A 16,745-nucleotide genomic window follows, 5' to 3' on the forward strand; every position below is an offset into this window, starting at 1 on the left:
TTGACACTATTAAGCCTAATGACATTAAAAAAATAATAAGAGAATACTACAAATAATTCTATTCCTGAAAAATTGGTAACGTAGATGAAATTGACAAATTCCTTAAAAGACACAGCTACCAAATTCACACAAGGAGATACAGATAACCTGCATAGACTCATTTCTGTTAAAAAAAAAATTGAATCAATAATTAAAACACTTCCAAAATAGAAAGAACCAAACCCAGATGGCATCACTGTTGAATTCTACTATACATTTAAAGAAAAAATAATAACAATTCTCCATAATCTCCTCTGGTAAATAACACCTCCAAACTCATTACATGAGGCCAACATTACCCTAATACCAAAACTAGATAAAGACATTATGAGAAAAATAAAGACTAATGTCTCTCAATAACATAGATGCAAAAATTCTCAAATATTGGTAATTCAAATCTGACAATGTATAAAGAGAAATACAAACCACAACCAAGTGGAATTTATTGCAGGTATGGAAGGCTGGGTCAGCATTAAAAAAAAATCAATCAATATAATCCAACATATCAATAAGCCAACGAAGAAAAATTACATGATCATATCAATTAATGAAGAAAAAGCATTTGACAGAATCCAACAGTCATTCATGATAAAAACTCTCAGCAAACTAGGAATAGAGGGGAACTTTCCCGACTTGATGAAGAAGCTAACATCATACTTAATGTTACGAGACTGGACACTTTTCCCCTAAGTGCAGGAACAGGGCAAGGATGTCCTGTCTTAATACTCCTATTCAAGTCCTAGCTAGTGCAGAAAGACCTACAACAAGACAAAACAAACAAAAAAACTGAAATAAAATAAAAAACCGAAATATGATTAGAAAGAAAAAATAAAACTGTCTTTATTTGAAGTCAACATTGTCTATGTAGAAAGTCCCAAAGAATCTACAAAAAGAAAAAGAATAAAAAATCCTGGAAGTAATAAGCAAATATAGCAACATCATAGGATACAAGGTCAATATTAAAATGTCAACTGTTTTCCCATATCAGAATAAACAATTGGAATTTCAAATTTTTGAATGAAAAAAATACCATTTACAATACCACTACCAAAAAAAAAAGTATTCAAATATAAATCTAACACAATATATTACAGGGATATGCAGAAAAACAAAAACTGATGAAAGAAATCAAAGATCTAAGTAAGTGGAGAGATATTCCATATTCATCAATCAGAAGACTCAGTATTGTTAAGATGTCAATTCCTTCCAGCTTAATCTATAAATTCAGTGCAATTCAAATAAAAATCCCAGCTATTTTGTAGACACTGAAAAAATGATTCTAAAATTTATATAGGAAGGTAAAGGACCTAGAATAGCCAACATAATATGGAAGAAGGAAAAAGAGGATATACATTACCTGATTTCAAGACATATCAAGCTACAAGTAACCAAGACAGTGTGTTATTGGTGAAAGAGACACATAGATCAGTGAAACAGAACAGAGGTCCCAGGAACAGATCCATTGATATACAGTGAACTGATTTTTTTTTTTTTTGTAATTGAGGTATAGCTGATGTACAATACTATATAAGTTTTATGTGTACAACATAGTGATTCACAATTTGTAAAGATTATATTCCATTTATAGTTATATAATATTGGCTATATTTCCTGTGTTGTACAGTATATCTTTGTAGCTTATTTATTTTATACATAGTAGTTTCTACTTCTTAATTCCCTAACCCATCTTGCCCCTCCCCCTTCCCTCTCTCCACTGGTAACCACTAGTTTGTTCTCTATATCTGTGAGTCTGTTTCTTTTTCGTTATATTCGCTGGTTTGTTTTATATAGTCAACTGATTTTTGACAAAGGCACAATGGCATTTAAATGGAGAAAAGGTAGTCTTTCAACAAATGATTCTTCAACAACTGTACATCTATGCAAAAAAATGAACCTAGACACAGACCTTACACTTTATACAAATATTAACTAAAAATGAATCACAGACCTAAAAGTAAAATGCAAAACTATTAAATTTCTAGAAGACAATATAGAACATAGGAAATCTATGTGATCTTGGATTTGGTGATGAGTTTTTAAATACAACAGAAAAAAGCACATTCCATTTAAAAAATACATGGGTTGGGTTTCATTTAAAATAAAATATTTTGCCCTGCAAAAGCCATTTGTAAGAAAATGAAAGGACAAGTTACAGACTGGGAGAAAATATTTGCAACATATATATCTAATAAAGAAGTTGCATCCAAAATATGCAAAAGAACTCTGAAAACTCAACAGTAAAAAAACAATCACCTAATAGAAAAATGGACCAAAGATATGAATAAACATGTCAAGCAAAGACATATGGATAGCAGATAAATTTATGAACAAATGCTCAATATCATCTGTCATTAGGGAAATATAAATTAAAACAAAAATGAGATACCATGACACATCTACTGGAACAGTTAAATCCAAAACAATTACAACATCAATTTCAGTTCCAGATGCAGAACAAGAGGAATTCTGATTCACAGTTGGTAGGAATGTAAAATGATGCAGCACTTTCGTAAAATTGGTTGGCAGTTTCTTACAAAGCTAAACAGTCTTAACATATGATCAAGCAGTTTCACACCCTAGCTATTTAAAAATGTATGTCTATGTAAAAACCTACATGTTTCTAGCAGCTTAATTCATAATGACCAAAAACTGGAAGGAACCAAGAGTCCATGGGTTAATGACTCAGAAATCACTTATACATGTATGCTGGAATTGAACAATTAAGTAAATGAAATGCGGATGGTGGTAGCCAGATTGCTAGAGTGGGAGTTACAGACAAGCAAGGAGAGAAGGCTAGAATGTTCCATGTGATAATGATTACAGCAGGGGACATCAGTGTGAAATAATACTTAGCTTAATGCAAACACAGATGGTTACATACTGAAATATTTATAGATATGTGTATATATGTGAGTTAGTATACATATATATTTTCTTGTTCAGTCAGCTGAGAGGGTCTCTAAGGAATGAGAAACCAGTAGCAATCCAGCCCCCCAATCCTGGTTTCTAATACCATGCTCCAATAAAAGGAACCAGAGCTCTTCAGGGAAAAATGGCTAATTCTAGGGCAGGAAATATAAGATGAGCCTGGAATATCTTCTACTACCAGAAAGTATAGAAGAAGTACTCAAACAGAACCACAATAATGGGGTACATCAGAAGGACACAGGAACCAGTTGAAAGTGCTCTATTTAATAACCAAGCTGAAACAATTTGAGCAACAAAATGAACAAGGTAGTACTGGACTATAAACAAGGTAAAAAATAACTAGCCGTGAGTTCATATTGATATTAAACACTGACTGAGTTAATAAATACACAAATCTCCTGTGCAGAACTCCTAATAATTTATGTGGATACTCCACCATGAAGGAGGTATAGCATAACTCCCCACTTTCTTCCAAAGGGTACAGTATGAAAACAGAGGAAAAAAGAATAACTTTGCAGTGGAGAAAGTTGACCACATGACCTCAGCCACGTGATCAAAAGTGATTCATCATCTGTTGAAAAGTGAAAAGTCACGTGGAGAGCATTTACCCTGATAAGATGTTACCAAATGGCACTCTACCTCTGTGGTCTTTCTCCAAGAAAACAATTACCCCAATATAATCACGAGAAAAACAGCAGCCAATTCCCAAGTGAGGGACATTCTACAAAACACCTGTCTTGTACTCCTCAAAACCGACAAGGTCATCAAAAACAAAGAAAGTCTGAGAAACTGTCACAGCCAAGTGGAGCCTAAGGAAACATGATGACTAAGTGAAATGTGGTATCCTGAAGCAGAATACCTGCATGGGGAAAAAAAACCATGAACAATCATCAAAAGACAAATGATATACCAGAAAATAACTCATATAAAAGACAAGCATTAGTATCCCTAATATACAAAGAGCTAACCAGACATTGAAAAAAAGAAAAAAGCCAGAAACCTAAGAGCAAAATGGGCAAAAGATATGAACAGATAGTTCACAGAAATATAAAAACAAGACACCTTTTAGATGCATGAAAAAAATCTTCAACCTCTCTCATAGTTAAGATAATTACAGATGTAAACTACATAAAATACTAATTTTTACCTATCAGTTGCCAAAATCCAAAAGTGAACCACATATTTCTATGGGAGAAGCTATGGAGAAAAAGCACTCTCATGCAGTACCAGTGGAAATACAAAATGATACTATCTATAATCCCACCAAAAGGATCAAGTTTATCAATTGTATTCAACCCTCTGACCTGGCAATCTCACTTCTGGGAATTTATCTGATAGAATAAACCTACATGTACAAGGCTATTCATTAAAACATGGTTTGTGTAGCAAAAGGTTGGAAATAGTTAATAACTAGTTTAATAAACTATGGAACATTCTCAGTTGAATTACCATGTGATTGTTAACAAAGAAAGATGTTCTGTTACAGAAAGATCCCTGGAACAGGCTGAAAAAAGAAGTGAAAAAAGGAAAAAAAAAAAAAGAAGAAGAAGAATGGGAAATAGTGTATATACTCACTACTCAGTGTGCTTCCCTGAGCAGCAGAATCAACTCCATCTGGGAGCTGATTAGAAATGCAGACTCCAGGGCCCCACCCAGATCTACTAAATCAAAATCTGCATTTTAACACGTTGCCAGGGATGTACAGATGCATCTAAATTTAAGAAGCCCTAATAACAGATTCCCTTTTAAATAAAGACCGGGAGCACATATTTTCTTTCAACTGAATAAAGAAACACTGGGAGGACAAACAAGAAATAGAAATAGGGGCTTCCCTGGTGGCGCAGTGGTTGAGAGTCTGCCTGCCGATGCAGGGGACACGGGTTCGAGCCCTGGTCTGGGAAGATCCCACATGCCGCAGAGCAACTAGGCCCGTGAGCCACAACTACTGAGCCTGCGTGTGTGGAGCCTGTGCTCCGCAACAAGAGAGGCCGCGACAGCGAGAGGCCCGCGCACCGCGATGAAGAGTGGCCCCCGCTTGCCGCAACTAGAGAAAGCCCTCGCACAGAAACGAAGACCCAACACAGCCAAAAATAAATAAATAAATAAATAAATAAATAAATAAATAAAAGAAATAGAAATAATGTATACCTATAGTAGGGTGACAATACACTGCAGTTCGTCTGGGACTGTCCCAATATATGCCAGCTGTCTCAGCATAATTGTTAATAAAACCTCTTTCACTCTCAGTGAAAATGTCACAGTTTAGATGAGAAATAAATCTCACCCTACCTGGAGGAAGCGTCAGGTACAGAAAGGATGGGGTGTGAATTTTTATTTTTTTATTTTTTATTTTTTTTAATGTTTTAGCTGCGCCAAGCGGCATGCGGATCTCAGCTCCCCGACCAGGGATCGAACCCACATCCCCCCGCAGTGGAAGCACAGAGTCTTAACCACTGGACCACCAGGGAAGTCCCTTTACTTACTTTTTTTGTATCACTTACTTTTTTTTTTAACCATGTTAATATACTAACAATTTTTAATTATTTCATTTTTTTAAAAAGGACAAAAACAGTCAGGAAAAATAGGTATACTGGGAAGGGCAGTTGGCTAAGGATAGATAAGCAGGGGATAAGCAATAAACCCAGGGATAAGCAATGTTGGGGCAAAAGGCAAAGCCAACTTCATGAGGGGCAGAAGTTAGGAAAATGAGAGCTAGGAGGGTAGTGTCATAGACAACAACAGAGACTTTCAAAACAAAGAGACTGGGCTTCCCTGGTGGCGCAGCGGTTGAGAGTCTGCCTGCCAATGCAGGGGACACGGGTTCGGGCCCTGGTCTGGGAAGATCCCGCATGCCGCGGAGCGGCTGGGCCCGTGAGCCACGGCTGCTGAGCCTGCGCGTCTGGAGCCTGTGCTCCGCAGCAGGAGAGGCCGCGATGGTGGGGGGCCCGCGCACCGCGATGAGGAGGGGCCCCCGCTTGCCGCAACTAGAGAGAGCCCTCGCACAGAAACGAAGACCCAATACAGCAAAAATAAATAAATAAATTAATTAATTAAAAAACAAAACAAATCAAAAAAAAAAAGAGACTATGGATAATAGTACCAAATGCGGCAAAAGGGTCAAGTAAGACAGACAAAAACTGGATTAGATTACAATTTGGTGGTCTTTTCCAGAACTGATTCAGGTGAGTGGTGGTGAAGAAGCAAGACTGCATGTATTAGGTTGAAAGGGAAATGGAAATGCAGAAACAAAAGCCAGGACTACCTGATACTCAAGCTAGAAATACAAATGAGCTGACATAAGGTTTTATAAACCTTTAGAAAGTTTAGAAAACGCATTTTAAGACAAAATGGCAATAAAAAAAAAAAAAAAACTCACCTGGGATTTGTTCATTTTTCACTCTTAGTGGAGGAGGGAGAGCTGAGGGAGAAGCAAGAAGGAAGTAAGAACTTGGCCTGCCTTGTAGTTCCTGGATTCACCTGCCTACACAGCTCCACACACAAGATACTTACTTGTCCATGTGTGGCTCCGATTTATGTTGAGCTTAGACATGATACTTTTCACTGAGTGAATGTAAACATTTGTTTCTTATTGATTTATTACCAATTTAGGTTCTGTGACACAGAAAAATTAAAAACATGAGAAGATGAGTTTAACATTGAACAATAATCTAAAGGAGGGAACACTATGGATTTGCCAAAACTGATGTTGTAGGGGGAGAAAAACACCTCAAACCATATTGTTTATCTGGTTATCTGCTAACACCATTAATCCTATGAGGTCAGATAATCCAAGAAACCTCTGAAAAAAGGGATGGGAGTGTTTAAGGCAAGATTCATTATTTTTTTTTAAATGTTCTCACCTGCTTACAATTTTCAGAAGGATCTTTTAATAAAAAACTAACTTTGACCTAACAGTCACAAAATGAGCAGTGGCCCACGAATCTGTAGACCTGACTTTCAACCTCGATTCTACCACTAACAAATTGCATGACCTGAGCCACTCACCTTCTCAGGCTCAATTTTTTTTTTTTTTTCTTTTCATTTTTCAAGTAAGCAACAGATAACTCAAAAAGGACCTGCCTGCACTACCATCCTGCGCGTCTATCCGGCTGGGGAGCAGGAACCTCAGCATTTCTCTAGATGCCATGAAAAATGGGACATTGAGGGCAGCTCACCTCAGGAAAGAGTGACTGGAGAATGAGGGGAGGAGGAGGTGTTAGGGACAGATAATGACAGAATTTCTTAAGCTATGGCTGGTGAGCCTTTCAACCCCGACCATGCCTTCACAAACTCTCCAAACAGGTGACATTTCCTGTGCAGCCTGTGTGCCCACCCATCTCAGCTCCAGCTCACCTCTCTCTTCTTAAATTTGTCTCAGACCTTCCACCGTCACACAGCCTTCGATGGCTTCAGGATACCGTGTCATAATTATACATAACAAATAACAAATGAATACATAATAAATAATAACTTGGGATCTGGGTGATGTTAGAGCCAGGAAAAGGCCTTGGTGGCTAGCTGGTCCAGCCCCCTCCAATCCCATTTCACAAACGAATTAACTGAGGAATGGAGGCCCTAGAGACTCATCCAAGCTCCAGCCGCCTGCATTACATACAAAACAATTAAATACAACAGCAGCTAACAAAACGTGAGCGCTCAAAACAACACAAAAAATGCGGCAAGCACTCTAGATATCCGCATTTTACAGCTAAGCAAGACAAATCTCCCAGCGGCTATTTGGTCCAGGAAATTCATGTATTTCCGAGCCCCTTCCTGGGGCAGTCGTTCTCTCCCACAGCCTCCCGGCGCCCCGTAATCCCAGCGCACAAGCGACGCACACGCACACGTCACTACGTGAAGCGCACACACATGTCGCGCACGCGCACTCGCTCTTCCCCGCATTCCTCGCCCCTCCCAGCAGGCCTAGATCACACGTCACGCACGCGCTCTCCCCTTGACAACCCCGCTCCCTCCCCGCGGGCCTAGCGCATACGTCACGCACGCGTACTCCCCACCCGCGGCCACACGACGGCGCCGCCCGCTCAGCTCAAGGGCTTAACAGCTGAGGACTGAGCGAGCCCGAGAGTCCGCGTTCCCGCGCGGGACTCCGGCCTCTCCAGGCAGAGGCGCCGCCGCCTGCAGTCCCTTCAATTCTGCAGGCGCCGCAGACTCCTGGGGTCCTGCCGATGTTCGCGGGGCTCCAACCTACCACCCGGCACCGCTGCCTCCGCCGGCTCCACGAGCCGCGCGGGGTCCCCTTGGCCCTCGCCCCCACCCTCTGGAGCTCACCCGCAGCTCCCTCGCCGCGTGGACCTGGAGGCCAGGGATTGTTTCCCACGAGGGGCTGGAAGCCGGGGAAGGACGAGCCGGGAGGAGAAGGCGGGGATGCACATGCGCAGAGGAAGGGAGCGGCGTGGCGCGGTGGCGGCAAGCTGGAAGTTGGCTCCTGGCAGCTTGGGTTGGAAAAGTGGCTCTACCTTTAGAAGCAATGCCTCACTTCCACATTGTACGAAAGTAAGCTAATAGTACAGTACCTAGCTAACGGTATTTATGAAGGTTAAGGGCGTTTACATTGTAAAAGCACTTAGGATGGCGTCTGGCACATAAATGTTCAGTACGTTTCTTAAGATTACCTTGCCCAGTATACACCGTGCCCACTCCTTTAGAAATCAGCTGGAGAGTTTCTGCCTTGTTGACTGAATTGAGAGATTACTATCTGATATATTCACTCCTGCTACCCGGACCCTGGATTCTGTCCGTGTCCCAGAGATGTATGTCAAAGCAGTGTGCGTTTTCGACTAGACACAAACCAAGAGAAGCAAAGTGGTACATGAATTTCATTTATGAACGTGGACAGATGTTATTTTAGTTTTGATAAATTTATCTTCTATAATTTAGACAATAAATCTATGTAAACTAAAATAATATCTGTGAGCAGCCTAGTTATTCTCCGGAATGAGGAAAAAAGCAACCTAGCAATTCAGTATTAATAATAAAAACTGTTCCTGTGTAAGAAACTTAAACTTAAGAAGAAAGCACTTTATCATCTCTCAGAAATGCTTTACCTGGAACCAAATATACATTCTCTTATGTGGGCATCCTCATGACATTTTTAGCACAGTATGATCATATGGGTGTATTATTTTATGATGAACTTTTCATAAAAGAATATGTAGTTAACTCTTTTTGATCAATGTCATTTAACTTTTTTTTTAATAACTTCATATTTACAGAAGAGTTGCAAAGATAGTTCCCGTATACTCTTCACCCAGTTTCACCTAATTGTTAACATTTATTTATTTATTTTTATTTGTCTGCATCAGGTCTTAGTTGCGGCACATGGGACCTTCGTTGCAGCGTGAGGATTTCTCTAGTTGCCCACACACGCGGGCTCAGTTGCCCTGTGGCATGTGGGATCTCAGTTCCCCCACCAGGGATCAAACCCAAGTCCCCTACACTGGAAGGCGTATTCTTAACCACTGGACCACCAGGGAAGTCCCGCTAATTGTTAAGATTTTACATAACCATGGTACATTTACCAAAACTAAGAAAGTGATACGGGTACAGTTGTATCAACTAAACTACAGAGTTTATTCACAGTTCATCAGTTTTTCCAGTAATGCGCTTTTACTGATCCAGGATTCAATCCAGGATACCACAGTACATTTAATCATCAAGCCTGTTTGGTCTCGTCCCATCTGCAATAGTTTCGTGGTCTTTCCTTGTCTTTCATTACCTTCAGATGTTTGAAGAATAGTGGTCAGATATTATGAAGAATGTCCCTGACTTTGAGTTTGTCTGATGTTTTCTCCTGATCGGACTGAGGTTATAAATTTTTAGAAAGAATACCACAGAGAGTATGTGTCCTACCTATATATGAGGGGACACATGGTATCAACACAACTTATATTAACCTTGGTTACTTGGTGAAGGTGGTGTTTGACAGGTTTCTCCACTATATCTTTAGGATTTTTCCCTTTCCAATCTATGCTTAGAGGTGGGTTACTAAGTCCAGTGCACTCAGTGGGAGCGGAAATAAGCTCCATCTCAAATTTAGGGTCATATTTTTAAATCACCACATTTAGTAGTAAATTTGGGGGGAGAACCTTTAAGACTATGCAAATATACTATTCCTACTTAGAGTTTTGGCCACTAATTTTAGCTTTCGTTGGTGGATCTTGCCTGCAACAGTTATTACTGTGGTGTTCCAATTGGTGATTTTATATTTCACCTCTTTCTTCTATATTTATTAATTGGGGATCCCCTGTAAGGGAAAACTTTCATTTCCAGCATTTATTTATTACATCATTTATATCAGTATGGATATTTATTTTATTCCCAACTATGGTTATTCAACCCACCTTCTCACTCAACCATTGGCACTCTCTGATCTGTCTTCTGTTTTATAATTTTACCCTTTTCAGAATGTCAAATGGAATTATATGTATCTCCTGGGTTTGGCTTAGCAAAATTCATTTAAGATTCATTCATGTTGTTACTCCCTTTTTTTTTTTAGGTCAGTTCCTTTTCCCTCACTCTTTTAATTTCATCCAATACTATTATGTTATTATGTTGCTCAAATTGTTCTGTGTTTGGGCATTGAGAGCTATCGTAGGTTAGCTTTTGGATCCTCTTAAAGTATTCTTATCATTTTTAAGAAATAACAGTTTTATTGAGATACAATTCATATAACATACAACTCACTCATTTAAAGTGTACAATTCAGTCGTTTTCAGTGTATGCACAGATAAGAGTGATCATCACCACAGTCAGTTTTAGAGCACTTTCATCAACTCAAAAGAAACCCCATACGCTTTAGCTATCATCCCCCTATACCTTCATCTCCCCAATGCCATGCAACTACTAATCTACTGTTGTCTCCATATAAATGGAATCAAACAATATGTGACTTCTTGTGACTGATTTCTTTCACTTTACATAATGTTTTTCAAAGTTCTCCCATGGGCTTCCCTGGTGGCACAGTGGTTAAGAGTCTGCCTGCCAGTGCAGAGGACACGGGTTCGAGGCTTGGTCCAGGAAGATCCCACATGCTGCGGAGCAGCTAAGCCTGTGCACCACACCTACTGAGCCTGTGCTCTAAAGCCCACAAGCCACAACTACTGAGACCGTGCGCCACAACTACTGAAGCTGGCACACCTAGAGCCTGTGCTTCGCAACAAGAAAAGCCACCGCAATGAGAAGCCCACGCACCACAACGTAGCCCCCGCTCACTGCAACTAGAGAAAGCCTGCGCGCAGCAACGAAGACCCAATGCTGCCAAATATAAATAAATGAAATAAATTTATTAAAAAAAGTTCTTCCATGTTTTAGCACGTATTAATACTTCATTTTTTATGACTGAATAATATTCCCTTGTATAGAATATTTTTGTTTTGTACCACATTTTCTTTATCCCTTCATCAGGTGATGGACATTGGATTGTTTCCACCTTTTAGATGTTGTGAATAATGTTGCTATAAACATTCACGTATAACTTTTGCTTGGACATGTTTTCGTTACTCTTGGGTATTTACCTAGGAATTAAATTGGTGATTCACATGGTAACTCTATGTTTAATATTTTGAAGAACTTCCAGACTTTTTTCCACAGTAGCTTCACAATTTTTCATCCTCACCAGAAGTGTATGATGGTTCCTATTTTTCCACATCCTTACACACACTTTTTTTTTTGGCCATGCCACGTGGCTTACAGGAGCTCAGTTCCCCGACCAGGGATTGAACCCAGGCCACGGCAGTGAAAGTGCCAAATCCTAACCACTAGACCACTTGGGAACTCCCCTACACAGACTTGCTTTTATCTGATTTTTTATTCTAGTCATCCTAGTGTGTATGAACTACAACTGCACTGTAGTCTTGATTTGCATTTCCCTGATGAATAATGAGGATAAACCTCTTTTCATAAGTTTATAGGCCATTTGTATATCTTCTCAGGAGAAATTTCTATTCAGATCAGTTGCCCGTTTTAAAATTGTGTTATTTTATTGTCCTTTTAGTATTGAGATGTAAAAGTTTTTGGTGTAGTCTAGATGCAAGTGTCTTATCAGATATATGATTTGCAAATATGTAATCCAATTCTTTTTTTTTTAAACTGATCAAGGCAAATATTTATTTATTTATTGGCTGTGTTGGGTCTTAGTTGCAGGACGTGGGATTTTTCATTGTGGTACGCAGGCTTCTCTCTAGTTGTCGTGGCGGGTTTTCTCTCTCTAGTTGTGGCACGCAGGCTCTCTAGTTGGTGTGCGAGCTCAGTAGTTGTGGCACGCGGGCTTAGTTGCCCCGCGGCATGTGGGATCTTAGTTCCCTTATCAAGGATCAAACCCGCATCCTCTGCATTGTAAGGTGGATTCTTTACTACTGGACGACCAGGGAAGTCCTTGTAATCCTGTTCTGTGGGTTGTCTTTTCACTCTCTTGATACTGTCCTTTCAAGCACAAAAGTTTTGCATTTCAGTGAAGTACAGTTTATATTTTGCTTTGTTGCTTGTACTTTTGGTGTCATATCTAAGAATTCATTGCCAAATCTAAGGTCATGCAGATATACCCCTATGTTTTCTTCTAAGAATTTTATACTTTTAGCTCTTACATTTAGGTCTTTGATCTGTTTTGCGTTAACCTTTTCCTATAGTATGAAATAATGGTTTAACTTTATTCATTTGCAAGTGGCTATCTGGTTGTACTAGCACCATTTTTTTTTAACTTTATTGGAGTATAATTGCTTTACAATGTTGTGTTAGTTTCTGCTGTATAACAAAGTGAATCAGCTATACTTATACATATATCTCCATATCCCCTCCCTCTTGCCTCTCCCTCCCACCCTCCCTACCCCACCCCTCTAGGTGGTCACAAAGCACGGAGCTGGTCTCCCTGTGCTATGCAGCTGCTTCCCACTAGCTATCTATTTTACATTTGGTAGTGTATATATGTCAATGCCACTCTCTCACTTCGTCGCAGCTTACCTTTCCCCCTCCCCGTGTCCTCACATCCATTTTCTACGTCTACATCTTTATTCCCATCCTTCCCCTAGCATCTTCAGAACCATATATATTTTTTAGATTCCATATATATGTGTCAGCATATGGTATTTGTTTTTCTCTTTCTGACTTACTTCACTCTGTATGACAGACTCTAAGTCCATCCACCTCACTACAAATAACTCAATTTTGTTTCTTTTCATGGCTGAGTAATATTCCATTGTATATATGTGCCACATCTTCTTTATCCATTCATCTGTTGATGGACACATAGGCTGCTTCCATGTCCTAGCTATTGTAAATAGTGCTGCAGTGAACATTGTGGTACATGACTCTTTTTGAATTATGGTTTCCTCAGGGTATATGCCCAGTAGTGGGATTGCTGGGTCGTATGGTAGTTCTATTTTTAGTTTTTTAAGGAACCTCCATACTGTCTTCCATAGTGGCTGTTTCAATTTACATTCCTACCAACAGCCAACACCATTTTTAAAGAAATTATTCTTTCCCTATTGAATATTCTTGGCACACTTGCCAAAAATCAGTTGCCCACAGATGTATGAGTTTATTTCTGGACTCTTAATTCTATTCTGTTGATCTGTATTTCTATACTTATGTCCATACTGCACTGTCTTGATGCTGCTTCTCTACAGTAAGTTTTAAAATTCATAAGTGTGAGTCTTCCAACTTGTTTTCTTCTTCGAGATTGTTATGGCTGTTCTATGTCCCTTGTTAATCTTTATAAATTTTAGAATCAATTGTCAATTTTTATGAAGAAGCCAGCTGGGATTATGATAGGAATTGCATCAAATCTGTAGACTAATTTGGGGAGTATTGACATCTTAACAATACTAAGACCTGTGATCTAAAACTTTGGGTTTTTTTGGAACTTCCCTGGTGGTCCAGTGGTTAAGACTCCACACTTCCACTGCAGGGGTCACAGGTTCAATCCCTGGTCGGGAACTAAGATCCCACATGCTCCGTGGCCAAAAAAATAAAATAGAATAGTTTTTTTTCATTTAATTAGATTTTTGTTTCCTTTGATCAGTGTCTTGCAGTTTTTAAGTGCAAGTTTTGTAATTCTTTTGTTAAAGTTATCCCTAAGTATTCTATTCTTTTGGTACTATTGTTAAGTAGTATTGTTTCTTTAATTTTGTTTTTAGATTGTTCATTACAAGTGTATAGAAATAGAATTGATTTTTTTATATTGACCTATTATCCTGGCACCTGGTTGAACTCAAGGATTCTTTAGGATTTTATATATACAGGATAATGTCATCTGCAAATAGAGATTTACTTCTTCCTTTCTTTTCCTCTCTTTTCTTTATTTTTTTTTGACCACACCCCTTGGCTTATGGGATTTTAGTTCCCCTACCGGGGATCAAATCTGGGGCCCTAGCAGTGAGAGTGCTAAGTCCTAACCACTGGACCACCAAGGAATTCCTACTTCTTCCTTTCTGATCTGTATGATTTTTATTTATTTTTCTTGCCTAATTGCCCTAGCTAAAGCCTCTAGTATAGGGGTCCCCAAGCCCCAGGCCACAGACTGGTACTGGTCCACGGCCTGTTAGTAACTGGGCTGCACAGCAGGAGGTGAGCGGTGCGCGAGCGAGCGAAGCTTCATCTGCTGCTCCCCATCACTCGCATTACCGCCTGAACCATCCCTCCCCACCCCCCCACCATCTGTGGAAAATTTGTCTTCCATGAAACCAGTTCCTGGTGCCAAAAAGGTTGGGGACCACTGCTCTAGTACACAGTTGAATAAAAGTGGAAATAATTGGCATCCTTGAATTATTATTGATCCTAGGGGGAAAGCATCCAGTGTTTCATCATTAAGTATGGTATTAGCTGTAGGTTTACATAGATGCTCTTTACCAGGTTGAGGAAGTTTCCTTTTATTCCTAACTTGTTGAGAGCTTTTATTATAAAAGGGTGTTGAATTTTGTCAAGTGCTTTTTCTGTGTCTGCTGAGATGGTCATGTGGTTTTTATTTTTATATTATTGATATGATATATGACATAGATTATTAAATGTTAAACCAACCTTGCATTCCTGGGGACAATTTCCTCATGATTTATAATTTTTTTGTATGTTATGTAAGATTTAGTTTGCTATTCTTTTGTTGGGGATTATTGTGCCTATATTCATAGGAGATACTTGTCTCTTGTTTTTATTTTTATTTTTTGTCATGCCTTTGGTTTTGTTTTCAGCATAATACTGACCTCACAGAATGAGTTGGGAAATGTACCATCCTCTTCTATTTTTTTGGAAGTGTTTGTGAAGAATTGTTATTGAGTCTTCTATAAATGTTTGGTAGAATTCATAGTGAAACCACCTGGGCCTTTTCTTGCTGGTAATTATTGATTAGTGACTTGATCTCTTTACATGTCGTAGGTCTGTTCAGATTGTCCATTTATTCTTCAGTCAGTTTGGATCCTTTGTGTCTTTCTAGGAATTTTTCCATTTGTAGTAAGATACCTAATTTACTGGCATACAATTGTTCATAGTGTTTCTTATAATCTTTTTTTATTTGTTTCTGTAAGGTGGATAGTAAATTCCTCTTTTTTATTTCTGATTCTAGTAATCTGAGTCTCCCGTCTCTCGCTTCCTCCCTCCTCCCCTCATCCCCCCATCTATCTAGCTAAGGGTTTCTCAGTTCTACTGATCTTTTCAAAGAACTGGCTTTTTGTTTCATTGATTTTCTCTATGATTTTTCTATTCTGTTTTATTAATTTGTGCTCTAATCTTTTATTATCAGTTCTTTCTACTTGCTTCAAGTTTATTTTGCTCTTGCCTTTTAAATGTCTTAATTTGGAAGGTTGGGTTACTGATTTTACACCCATTGAGGAGCCCATGGAGGAACCAACACAGAGTCGCCTCATCAGAACAAAAGGAAATATCACCCAGGAAATTCTCAGAGTTTCAGAAGCACCGTGTCAGGAACCAGGGTCAAAGACGAAATATTAGAAGAGAAATGCTTCTGGTGTTCTTATCACTTAGGAATTTTCAAGTGTTTTAGGAGCCCTGTGCCAGGAACTGGGGGCAGAGACCAAAATATATTTTCCATTATCTCACAGGCCCAAATAAACAAGTGTCATGACGCAGCCCAAGAGATCTTGACAAATTAGGCTAATTGACTCTCCTCTTCCTGCCTTCAACTAGAACTTTAATTTAGTTACCTCCAGATTTATGAGCATTTCTTCTGTGTGGAAGGGTTGTTACGGAAAAATTTTGAGTGTATATATATATATTTTTTTATAAATGTATTTATTTATTTATTTTTGGCTGCATTGGGTCTTTGTCACTGTGCATTGGCTTTCTCTAGTTGCAGCGAGCAGGGGCTACTCTTCGTTGTGGTTCACGGGCTTCTAATTGCCGTGGCTTCTCTTGTTGCAGAGCACGGGCTCTAGGCACGTGGGCTTCAGTAGTTGTGGCTCGCGGGCTCTAGAGCACAGGCTCAGTAGTTGTGGTGCACGGGCTTAGTTGCTCTGCGGCACATGGGATCTTCCTGGACCAGGGCTCGAACCCATGTCCCCTGCACTGGCAGGCAGATTCTTAACCACTGTGCCACCAGGGAAGTCCCTGTATGTATGTATTTTTGAATTTTTCAAATATATTGAGCCTAGAATAGGGGTAAAGAGAGAAAGGATAAGGTCCTGGATTGTTCTTGAAACCCAGGTTGCTGTCTTGTGCTCAAGTAGGTCAACTTGGTGACCTCCAGGATGAACCCTTAGGGCCATAGTAACCTGCTATCCTAAGGGAGAGGCTCATAACATTGTGTGAGTGACCAT

General features: G+C 39.4%; 2 protein-coding genes across 13 annotated transcripts in view; one reads left to right on the forward strand and one right to left on the reverse strand.

Moving 5' to 3' along the window:
* Positions 1-8,356, reverse strand: part of ZNF248 (zinc finger protein 248) — a 29,164-nt gene extending 20,808 nt beyond the window's left edge. Inside the window, exons 1-4 of one of the 10 annotated variants that reach the window (XM_082407638.1) lie at positions 8,257-8,347; positions 7,321-7,374; positions 6,478-6,579; positions 6,344-6,385 (exon numbers count right to left, since the gene is read on the reverse strand). In XM_082407638.1, the coding sequence (XP_082263764.1) occupies positions 6,344-6,385; positions 6,478-6,517 (82 nt within the window). In that variant the 5' untranslated portion in view covers positions 6,518-6,579; positions 7,321-7,374; positions 8,257-8,347. The other 9 variants (XM_082407637.1, XM_082407639.1, XM_082407644.1 and 6 more) reach the window with 9 other exon arrangements.
* LOC309635851 (uncharacterized protein) overlaps positions 8,350-16,745 on the forward strand; it is a 62,334-nt gene continuing 53,938 nt past the window's right edge. For 2 of the 3 annotated variants that reach the window (XM_082407612.1, XM_082407613.1), the window contains exon 1: positions 8,350-8,481. In XM_082407612.1, the coding sequence (XP_082263738.1) occupies positions 8,353-8,481 (129 nt within the window). In that variant the 5' untranslated portion in view covers positions 8,350-8,352. The remainder of the gene's footprint in view (positions 8,482-16,745) is intronic. The other variant, XM_082407619.1, reaches the window with a different exon arrangement.

The sequence above is a fragment of the Balaenoptera borealis genome, assembly GCF_965194805.1.
Source record: "Balaenoptera borealis genome assembly, chromosome: 10".
Lineage (NCBI taxonomy): Eukaryota > Metazoa > Chordata > Mammalia > Artiodactyla > Balaenopteridae > Balaenoptera > Balaenoptera borealis.